General features: G+C 43.8%; 1 protein-coding gene across 4 annotated transcripts; it reads left to right on the forward strand.

Moving 5' to 3' along the window:
- Positions 1-2,383: 2,383 nt before the first annotated feature.
- On the forward strand, positions 2,384-11,053 carry pfkfb3 (6-phosphofructo-2-kinase/fructose-2,6-biphosphatase 3). 4 transcript variants are annotated; one of them, XM_069700124.1, is made up of 16 exons: positions 2,384-2,590; positions 4,160-4,288; positions 4,482-4,578; positions 5,114-5,180; positions 5,273-5,347; positions 5,438-5,494; positions 5,627-5,751; positions 6,118-6,325; positions 6,440-6,586; positions 6,680-6,784; positions 7,047-7,176; positions 7,275-7,402; positions 7,604-7,783; positions 8,009-8,031; positions 8,602-8,650; positions 9,571-11,053. In XM_069700124.1, exons 1-16 carry the CDS (start codon positions 2,521-2,523, stop codon positions 9,622-9,624), a joined length of 1,644 nt encoding a protein of 547 aa, XP_069556225.1. In that variant the 5' UTR covers positions 2,384-2,520; the 3' UTR covers positions 9,625-11,053. The 4 variants fall into 4 exon arrangements, with proteins under 4 accessions (XP_069556225.1, XP_069556226.1, XP_069556228.1 ...); XM_069700125.1 differs by having other exon boundaries at positions 4,163-4,288; XM_069700127.1 differs by lacking the exon at positions 8,602-8,650 and having other exon boundaries at positions 9,571-9,651.
- The last annotated feature ends 403 nt before the right edge of the window (positions 11,054-11,456 follow it).

Below are 11,456 nucleotides of genomic sequence, written 5' to 3' on the forward strand. Positions count from 1 at the left end.
AAATTATGTAAAATTACTTTTCATATAAATACAAAATTGACATCCTAAATCTCAGATACAATTTCAGAATAATTAAAACACTTTCATGGTAAGTAATAATGACATAAAGCATCCATATGCTTAGTTTACAGGAGAAGAAGCCTGAGCTTGTCAAAGGCTGTGGCGGGCCAAAACAAAGGAGTGGACCAAACTCTGTCCGCGGGCCCCAAAGTGGACACCTCTGTTCTATCCATTTTAAAACTGAGATTTGTCTTTACTCTGTTTCTGCTCTAATCCTTTCTGTGTCCAATGAAGAAGACGTCAATCAAAGTCAATTTCATTACAGACCAAAAAGTGTTTTCCTCACAAATATGACTAATTACTGAAGAGACATTCAGCTCAAGCCCCACATGGATTCACATCTATTTTGATTAAAAACTTGTTCCAAGACAGACAAGCACTTTGTCCTCCTGAGAACAAATACAATCTACAGAACTGTCAATCTCCCTGCATACAGAGTGTGTGAAAAAAAATGAAGCCAGGTCAGTGTTTGAATTGTTGAAGCTTTGGTTGAGTCATCATCAGGTATGTTTTTTCTTCATTCTGTTGAAGCAAGGTGATAACTTATCCTCCAAAAAACCCACAGACTTTTCATGCACTCTTTTTTTTTAAAAATTTTTTAGGGCAAAGTGCTGGTTTGGTTTCACAACTTCAGTTTCTCCACTTTCACTTCAGACCGTGACACGTCTGAAAGGTTGTAACCTGATCCCGTTTTACCTCCTATATAAAATATTTAAGTGGGATGTTCAGTGTGTGTGAATACCTCAACTTTACTGGCGTTCCTTTTTGTCCTTTGGCGGCCCTTTGGTCAGTTGGTCAGCAGGAAGGAGTTTGTCACTGATTATTAAACTCCATCCAGTAAACAGGAAATATGTAGGACTGACATAAAGAATCATGTTTTTGGGAAAAGGTTAAAGACAGTTCAGAAAGTTTGCTGGTACAAACTGGAGCAAGGGGGGTAATTTCAGTACACTGTAAAAAGTTGAATAATTGTAGGAATGAATTAGGTAATTGTTTTTACAGTGCAGTCACAATAAAAGTCCCTCCACTGTAGAAAACACGATATTAAGTCTATAAGTCTTATTATATTAAATACGTAAAATATATAAGGTCTATAAGTTTCATTTTATCATGGGCTATAGCACATTTTATAAATATTTTACAGGGTGCCTCACAGAGCAATTTATAATGAGGCCATAACAGAGTCAGTGATTAACATGGGGAAGCTTTTAAAGTTTGATGTTTTAAAAGTATGTTGGGAAAACCACTGCAGACTGATGAATCAGATGGTGTATGTCATCTGCACTCTCAGTTTGCAGCCTGAGGTCTTGTGATTCAGACTGACACAGCCAACTATTATATCTAGTCCATATTTAGTCTGCAGCTTCACTCAAGAAAACACAAGTTTTTAAGAATCACACTTTTGGATATAATGGAAACTATTTTTAATTTTGCAGGAGGTCATAACACCTCTCCAGCTCCCTCAGCTGTCAATCACACCCTCTGCACTGTATATTTAGTATCTAAAGCTGAGCTTATTTTAATGTAATTTATCAAGGGAGTCTTCAGTGCACAGGGTGGAAATGCGTTTCGTCAACATGGGCTTCTTAAGTTTTTTTGTGTGTTTTATTTAGCAAATCCGTTATGACTCAACGGGACAGCCCAGCATGAGAAAACAGGCTGATGATGTGAGGCTCTGCACGTTTGACTTCTCTCTGAACAAACAGCAGCGGACCTTACAATGTCCAATACGAGCCAAAACAAAGGCCCGATTGCAGAAAAATGTCCCATCATTATAATAACTACCATAAAAATGTTAAACTAATTAAGACCGATATTTAGATCAAACAAAGAACTACTTCAAACAATACAGCACCGTAAGAAAGAATGGAAATGTAATGTTCGACCACAGGCTTACATCATACACAATACACAGACAATTAAATGATCAAAGCGACTCCTACAACGCATTTTAAATGATGAAAACGAACAACAAATAATAAATACAAAAATCTACTACAATATGTGGAGCAGTAATTAATTTACAGAATATTAGCGGCTGCTATAATAGAGGCTGAATAAACACAACGAAGCGTAAATGGGGCTCGTAGTCGCTGTTTAAGAATTATAACGCTAAACGCCCGTGATAACTAATAGGCAATAAAACATATAAAATAATTATGATAATAAATAAATAAAGTCTACCGCCAGGGGGCGCCCGCGTGTACGTGAGTATTTGCGAGACGGTCTACGGGAGAGCACGTGTGCGCACCCGCGTGCGCATTTCGCGTGCTTCCCCGCCGGTAGCGCGCGGGCGGGGTTTAAATAGCGGATGTGCGCCGCCGACCGGCAGATTAGCCCGGCTCGAAGAACAGCGTCTGAACGGAGGACGGCCACCGGCTCCGAGGAAGTCTTTTCACCCCGAACGGATCTAAGCGGCTCGGCTCCTCGTGTAGTCTGCGGTTCTCACGGCCCTGAGGGATGCCCAGAGAGCTCACCCAGAACAGGATCCAAAAGATCTGGGTTCCCACCAAGGATGACAAGCGCAGAGGTAAAGTCCTCTAAATGTTCTGTATTACTGCGGTATTATTATTATTATTATTATTATGAAGTACTCCTCCGTGTTGTTTATTTATTTTATTTTATATTTTCGGTGGTTTTCTGCGCCCGTAATATTCCTGCGTGGTCTTTTCCGGTCTTTTGATGGGCCCTCACACTGGAACGTGACGAAGCAGCTGTTCCCATGGTTACCGTAGTGCCTGAGCAACCTGTGTGTGATGCTATTGGTCGGGCGGCAGCGCGTGTGCATGGGGCGACCATGCCTCTGGCTTTTTACATGGCTTTGAGGGGAAAAAGGGAATTTAATACCAGTGATAACACTTTTTTTTGGTTTATTTATTATTGTTATTATTGTTATTGTTATTATTACTGCGCGTGTCTTTTTTAGTGCTTAGTTTTTAATCCTACAAGTTATGGAGACCTACATTTAATGAGAAATATAATATAATATAATAATTCCTTCATATGATGCAATAGTATGAGGAATAGTAAGTCAGAGAAAGAACTTCTTTATCTTAACCGAGACCATTTTTAGTCATCTGGCTGAACAAGGCACATTTGGATTCACAGTGGTCACTTGACCCTCTGCTGCTGCTCATTGATAATTGAAGCGATACTGTGGTTTATTGATTTTATGACTAGAAAAGTGCAAAGTAGCGTAGCTTTTATTTCTGGTATGATTCAGAATTATGAAGTTTGATATCGAATGTTGCACAGTAGATGAGATGGAGAAGGAGGAGAGGCTTGTTAAGGATGAACTAGATGTCCGGACATCGACTTAAGAGTTTGATCTCTTTTCAATTTAAGCAGCGTGGGCTCTTGTGTTGTGGGAACAAGATTAGCAGTGAGGAAGCGTTAATTCGAGCTCTCGGGAGTTACCTGACAATCTCTGCAAGTGATGGAGAGGGTCAAGGTGGCTCTACATCCGGTGTAGAAAAAACAACAACTGTGACGCTGAGGAAATTAGACATGAAAAGTATTTCCTGCTTCAGACAAACAATCTGCGACAAGTCACACACACTGTTTCAGTTACCCACAGATGATCCGTTACATGTACAATCAGCGCCCCGCATTGCTCTGCCATCACCCTCCCACTGACGGCCTCGGTAACATGAAGCAGCCTGCAGAGACACGCGACGTCCCACGGGCCTCAGGGGTGGGGTTACTGTAAGTCTGGTCAAGTGAAAAGAGCTGGTCTCGTTCAGGGCAGTTCATCGCTCTCAGAAGTGGGTCAAATGGGCAGCAAAATGGAAATAAAAGGGAACTCCGGCGGCAGCAAGCAGACAGACAGACAGACATGTACGTGCACGCCGGGAGTGTGTCGGCGTGCAGAGAAATGGAGATTATAGTTTAGTGCTTTAAACGGATGGATTCAGGCAGGTTGCAGCTCTCGGTGCCACTCGGCTGTCGTCATCGCGTATCACTCGGTGACACTTCCAAGACGTTACAAGTTGTCCTTGTTTTCTTCATTCACTGTGTTCAAAATGAAACGCAGGATATTTGTATCTGTTGTAGTTGTGCAAACAGGCACAGTTGTGACGGTATATCCCTCTCTCTGCAGCAGCTGGCGCCCCCCACTTCGCCAACCCCCCCACCGTCATCGTGATGGTGGGTCTGCCGGCTCGGGGCAAGACGTACATGTCCAAGAAGCTCACCCGCTACCTCAACTGGATCGGCATGCCCACCAAAGGTACGCGCCACCGCTTCAGCAAACGGCCAAAACACATTTAAAACGCGAGTACAGTTTGTGCAGCTGCTTATCGGTTACACGCCGACACTCTGCTGCAAATAGTATTTTGCCAGCCAGCATCAACTCATGTTTCTAACTCCAGGACATTATGTTCATACTTGTTTCTCTCCTCCTGTGTGGGTGTGTGTTGCAGTCTTCAACGTGGGAGAGTACCGCAGGGAGGCGGTCAAGAACTACAGCTCCTATGACTTCTTTAAGCCCGACAATGAGTGCGCCGTGAAAATCAGGCAGTAAGCACCCCCCCCCCCCCCCCTACACACACACACACACACACACACACACACACACACACACACACACACACACACACACACACACACACACACACTTAACATTGTAACTACTGCCGGACTGATATATCGTCTGAGCCATATATCAGCCTGCTGATATTGGCCTATCGCAGATATAAATGTATCAGAGTACATTAGAAGTTGTTATACTTGTGTTTTTTGTTTTGTTTTGTTTTTTTTGTTTTTTTTTAGCGTTATCTTTAATTGTTAAATTCCCAGTGAAGTTTACTGTTACACGAGAAACTGTAAAATATCCTGCCTCTATCATATTTCTCTGTATAAAGTGTTTGATAACCATATTAGAGGAAAAATTGCAAAAATGTGTTTCTATAATTATACTGTATGAACACTATATATAAATATAAAGAATATCGGCCTGAATTACTACCCCAAAAATCCAGCATCATTCGGGCTCTAAATGGGATGTTTTTTTGAAAGTAACCAAACTTACATTTGCATCCTGTGTGTTCTCCAGGCAGTGTGCCTTAGCAGCCCTGAGGGACGTCAAGTCCTATCTGAAGGACGAGGGAGGCCAAGTAGCGGTGAGTTTCCCATCATGCATCTCGTGCTCTTCTCTCGTGGTCAACGTGATGACCACCTGTCGTCTTACAAAGCTCTCTGATGTTTCTTTCAGGTCTTTGATGCCACAAACACGACGAGAGAGAGACGAGAGATGATTCTGAAGTTTGGCAGCGAGAATGGTTTCAAGGTAGGTGTTGCCACGGCGACAGAACCGCCAAGGTATGACGTCAGTGCTGACGTCGCACCTTTTAAACGAAGTCTCCTTTTTCCTGCCCAGATCTTCTTCATCGAGTCCGTGTGTGACGATCCCAACGTCATTGCGTCGAACATCACGGTGAGTCCCGAGCATGGCGTCACGACGCTTCTTCTTCGCTCTGTGTTTAAACGACTCAAAATGTTCACACCTCTCTGGCATCAGGCGTGTTGTTTGCCGTCTGACCGTTTCCCCCCCCCCCCCCCTGCGCAGGAAGTGAAGGTGTCCTGTCCGGACTACCGGGACTGCAACAAGACGGACGCAATGCTGGATTTTCAGAGGAGAATTGAATGTTACAAAACCAGCTACCAACCTCTGGACCCTGATCAGCACGACAGGTAAATCATCAACATTGTCCGACGTCCAATACACGCCTTCTCATTAAGGGAGGGTGTAGCTCAGACGGTAGCGTGGGCTGAACACTAATCGGAAGGTTGGTGGTTCGATCCCCAGCTCCTCCTGTCCACACGTCTAAGTGTCCTTGAGCAAGACACTGAACCCTAAGTTGCTCCCGATGGTGTACCATCGGTGTGTGAATGTTCTCCTGATGGCGGCACCCTGCACGGTGATCTGTCTCATTTAGTGTGTGAATGGGAAAAACCATGTTAAAGCGCTTTGAGACCGAAAGGTGATAAAGCGCTATACAAGTACAGACCATTTCCCATTTACCTTCAGACGAGTCACTCATCCCTGTTTTCTTCCAGGGATCTGTCCTTCATCAAGGTGATCGATGTGGGTCGCCGTTTTCTCGTCAACCAGATCCAGGATCACATTCAGAGTAAGATCGTCTACTACTTGATGAACATCCACGTGCAGCCACGGACCATCTACCTGTGTCGGCACGGAGAGAGCGCGGACAACCTGGAGGGACGGCTGGGTGGCGACTCCGGCCTCTCGCCGCGGGGCAAACAGGTACGAACAGTCGGGAGGCAACATGACAGAGGCGATGACAGCTGACTTTCTACATTTCACAGCATCTTAACTGACAAAGTCCCGGTGCTGAATACTGTTCCCTCTCTGCTGTAGTTTTCGGCCGCTCTGGCTCGGTTCGTGGAGGAGCAGCAGCTGAAGGACCTGAAGGTCTGGACCAGCCAGCTGTGCCGCAGCATCGAGACGGCCGAGCACCTGGGAGTCCCGTACAAACAGTGGAAGGCTCTGAATGAGATTGACGCCGTGAGTGTCACTCTAAAACACACTTTTACACCACCGCACACAACTCTCTTCTCTTTCTAAACTGACAGCATGTTCGGCGTGTTTGGTTTTTAGGGTTTGTGTGAGGAGATGACGTACGATGAGGTGAAGGAGAGATACCCGGAGGAGTTTACTCTGAGGGATGAAGATAAATACTACTACCGCTACCCTGCTGGAGAGGTATATAAACAGGCTACAGCCATTTAGGTTAGGTTGGGTAGTTACTTTATTAATCCCCGAGGGGACATTTTTTCACTACAGCAGCATACAGGAAGCAATAAGATAATAATAGAATAATAGAAAAGCAATAAAATTGCAGTAAAAATATAAAATGCGCAGTATATACAGTACAGTACAGTATATATATCTATATTTAATATAGCATTTTAAAAAACAAACATGTAATTAATAATAATAACCAACTCTCCTCTCCTGCTTGCAGTCCTACCAGGACCTGGTGCAGCGGGTGGAGCCGGTCATCATGGACCTGGAGAGGCAGGAGAACGTCTTGGTTATCTGCCACCAGGCCGTCATGCGCTGCCTGCTGGCCTACTTCCTGGATAAGAGCGCAGGTAGGGACTACAACCCCCCCCCCCCTTAAGATCTAAATAGGAGCTATGACACTGGACTCTGCTGCACCTCCATTCATTCCTGCTGTTTGTTGTTCCAGATGAGATGCCCTACCTGAAGTGTCCCCTCCACACGGTGCTGAAGCTCACCCCGGTCGCCTACGGCTGCAAAGTGGAGTCCATCTCTCTGAATGTGGAGGCAGTGAACACCCACAGAGAAAGGCCAGAGGTAACGGTCGGTCCGTTGTGGCACTTCCTGTATTTGTCAGGGGCAGAAGAACAGCGGAGGAAACACCGTACTGAGCTGCATTTAGCTTCGACCACGTTGTTCTCTTACAGTTGGTGATATTGTCTTTGTACGTGAAACCTCCTGCTATATTTTCTTGACTTCTAAAGTCTTGTGTGTTGTTTTTCTTTGTTCGCCCCACAGGAGATAAAGAGGGGTCCTGGCACCCTGATCAGGAGGAACAGCGTGACTCCTCTGACCAGCCCAGAGTCCAACATCAAGAAACCTCGCATCGATGACCTGGACGAGGCTCCGATCCAGGAGCTGCCCACTCCTGATGCTCTCTGCAGCCCCTCCCACCTCCCCCTCGCTCTGGCCGGACAGGTGGGTTTATTAGAAGCGCACCGAAAGCTTGTTTAAGCAGTAGGAATCAACTCACGGGATTTGTCATGGAACAAGATATTTCATCAGGATGCAAAACTCAGGACTTCACGAGACAAACATTTCCCCTGCATCTGTTTCCTCTCTGACTGCCACCGCATGTATCCTCACTCACTTGTTTCTTGTCCTCTTTTCCTCCGCTGCCTTCACCTCCTCTGCACCTTGCAGCACTGGCTGGGCAAAGTTTGCCTGTAAGTATTCACTCCGTTCAGGATCTTTGGCTGCTTCGCTCTGTCCATCTCATCCGTCCATTCTCCTCTTGTAGCCGTTTCTTTGTTCATATTGTGTTCACTGCAAACATTTCTTTTCCCGGACTTCCAAAACAAACACCAAGGACAGAAAAAGGGGATTCTTTATTCGAACTTAAATCGCATCCTTCAATCAAATTATCTTCAGAAAAAGCAGTGGCCAAAAATAGGCATACTGTACCCAGGAATAGTCACAGAGTAGTCTGCTTCAGCCATGAGATTTACCAGTAATATTTATAAAGGTACAGCATGTTCTTATTAACACTGTTTTACAGTGTTTACTGATCCACTCTGGACTGACGGGAAATAAAACGTCACGCAGAAGTCCTGCTGGAAGTGATGGAAAAGAAAAAGCGCACATATTTACAGAAGGGGAGCTCCCACATTCCTGAGATTCCTCTCTGTTGTCATCACTACAATCTGCCTTTTACTATGTTGTGATGACTCATGCTGACTATCCTGTTCTTGTCTGTGTGTTTGGTTTATTTTTGGTCTGCCTTGTGCTGCTTAAAGACGCACCATCCTCCACTACCTCAAGGTGTTTTCTCTTAGTCTTTCAAAGGTAAACAACACTGTTCAGGCTTTGCAGTTGCTTCCTAGTTCTGCAGCCGCATCCGACACAGATAACACAAGACTTTTAATATTAAAATAAACATCTAACAAACGGGCTACACCGGGTTGCTGTGGCACTGTTAACTTTTTACAAGTTTCTCCATCAAAAAAAAAGAAAGAAATATTTTTGAAGACCAAACCAAGCTGAGTAGGCTGATCGAGCCGAGGTGCAAATACTACACGCTAAAGCTACCCTTCACTCATTTTGTGATAATCTAGCGTGTTTGCCTGTTAAGTAATTCAGACAAAAAACAAACCACAGAATGTCTTTTGTGATTAACAATTAAGATATTTTACGAGAGCCGAACTACGAACGCAATTTAGCAGCGACGCAAATCTAACACGCCGAAGACGGTTTCAACCAGATTTACTTTCATGATGCTGACGACAAACAAACGGACTGAATATGTAAGCTGGTTTTTTGTTGTTGTTTTTTTTTTGCCGTCGTCCGTAGACGACCAAATAGCACCGGTGAATTGTAATGTAATAAAAATGAACATGCGTAACTAGTTTTGCCAGCGCAGTTGTAAAAGTGTGAACAACGCTGCCGGGGGTGTGTCCTCGTCGGCCTCGTTCATAACCCACCTGAGGATCCATGCGCTGCAGGCGCAGCAACCTGTTCACACACTCGTGAATGCAACGCTCCTTTTCACGCCCCTCTAAAAAAATACCAGAGGAACTCAGAGCCTGAGAAAACACAGGTGATGTAACCTGTGGTTTAGGGATTACACCGGCCGGGTGGGGTATTTATACAGGACAGCTGTCGATTGTGTTTTCGGTATCTTCTGGCAGCTACACAGTGCTTCCCTAGTAGATTCTACGGGAAAGGTGGGATCTAAAGTCTGGTTTCTTCTTTGTGTGTGTTTGCAGGACCTGAGGAGAAGCTCATCTGGCCGACACGACGTCCTGCAGCCCTGCCAGTGAAACTCCCAACGACGTGTCAAGAGGCCGACAAAGAGACACTGAAACCACGTCAAATATCTTGGAAAAGTCAAATTGATGAGTCACTTTTCAACATTTCTCTGTTTATAAAATGTCAAGTGTTATCATTTTGGCAGCCAAGGACACTTTACTGTCACTTTTCATTTTCCAAAAAAAAGGATTATTTGATTGTCGTATCAAAGCAAGAGTCTTAAATTCTCCCTTTCTTGCTATTGTTAGACATTTTGTTTCATGAGACTGATGAATCTGTGTTTTTTTTGGAAAACTTTTAGACCTTCTTGTGTCTAATTAGTTCAGACTGAAAGAGGCAAACCGTCCTTCCTGTTTCAGCTCGGACGGCCCTCCGGGGAACCCGTTTCTTATTATTTTAAGGAGACCAAAGACTAACTTTCATCCCCACATAAAACTTTCAGGTCATCCTTTTTTCTTTTTCTTTTTTTTTTTCTTTCAACCATGAACTTAATACAACGTGGTTGTTCAAGTGATGAAGGGATCTAGTATTTAGTTTACACTGTAAAGGTTTTTGGCACTTCTTTGGCGTGTTTCATGTATTCATGTTTTTCGAAGGCGTCGGGTTTTGATCGACTCCTTTGTACGCCGACACGCTACAAAATTCGCAATATTTTACACAGTGGTGATCCATAATCGATTTTGTTTGGGTTATTTGTGTTTTGTTTTTTCCCGTGTTTTCATGTTACTTGACAGTTAATGGAGGAGATATTTTGCCGTAGAGTGCCTGTAGTGCTTGTTTTGCAAGCCCGATGCCGCTTCTCTTGCCATTTCTCTGGACTTCGATTGCTTGAGGAGAGGCACCACATTTCACCGAATAACTCCACATATCATTTCTACATTTAACGTGTCACAGTTTGAATATCTATGTTTGTTTAGTTTCCGTGCCACAGTGCATACCGTTCTCTACTTAATGGGAAACTTTATTTTCCACTTGATTTCTCTTTTCGCTGTCACTTGTTTGCTACGCACAAATATAAGCACCTATATTTTTGTTATAGCAATGCGTGCTGTTAATAATATCTTTGTAAATGTTAATGTACATACGGTATAACTGGAAATGGACGGGGCACGACTTGGAGCGCTCGTGGGAGTCTTTCATGGAAGTGTGTAAATCTTTTTGTACTGATGCGTTGGGACTGAATGGAGAAGCTCGGCTGAGAACGAAGCTGCTGCTTCCTGATCTCAGTAAAAAAAATGTCGTGAACATGTTTGCTTGAGATACTTGAAATTTGTTTTTTGTAAAAACTGTTTTATTATAATCTTTATTTATTTTTATGTAGTTCTGAATGAGAGCTCGGAGCGAGAGGCACCTTGTTTTAATCCGACGACTATGCATGAGAGTATGATGTACAGTTGATTTTTGCATCTGCTGGACCAATAAATTCACTCTGAGAAAATATGCAGCGTTTGCCGTTTGCTTTTGCTTTTTTTTTTTTCATCGGTCCAAATCCAACATTAATATTCTGGCCACACTTGGTGCTTCCATTTATGGAGCTACTCTCTATTGTACACTGTGTCCCTCACTCACATGAGTCACATGAGTGCGAGTCGGATGCTGCTTATCAGTCGAATGATAACTCGGCGCATTCAGGAAGTTGCTGTAAGAGTTTTCAATAGAAACAACCCAAAGATAAAAAAATAAACAGGGCTGTGTGTTGACTAATGGAAACTTCCTTTTAAGAAAGAGTTTAAGGCATTCATTTACCTAGTTTTACAGAGTTTCTGAGATGATACAAGTATGTGGGAAAATGTGGCTGCCAACATCTTACAAGCAGTGTGGGCGTTATGAAATCATCACAAAC

The sequence above is a fragment of the Brachyistius frenatus genome, unplaced genomic scaffold (assembly GCF_029030835.1).
Source record: "Brachyistius frenatus isolate BFR_SWC_R1_liver_20210118 unplaced genomic scaffold, ASM2903083v1 Contig_32, whole genome shotgun sequence".
NCBI classification, from domain to species: domain Eukaryota; kingdom Metazoa; phylum Chordata; class Actinopteri; family Embiotocidae; genus Brachyistius; species Brachyistius frenatus.

Excerpts from the sequence above, each read along its gene's own strand:
- pfkfb3 (XM_069700124.1), top strand. The coding sequence starts at position 2,521 with ATGCCCAGAGAGCTCACCCAGAACAGGATCCAAAAGATCTGGGTTCCC. Across the intron at positions 6,785-7,046 it reads ACCGCTACCCTGCTGGAGAG|TCCTACCAGGACCTGGTGCA; the intron begins GTATATAAACAG and ends TCCTGCTTGCAG. Across the intron at positions 7,403-7,603 it reads CCCACAGAGAAAGGCCAGAG|GAGATAAAGAGGGGTCCTGG; the intron begins GTAACGGTCGGT and ends TTCGCCCCACAG.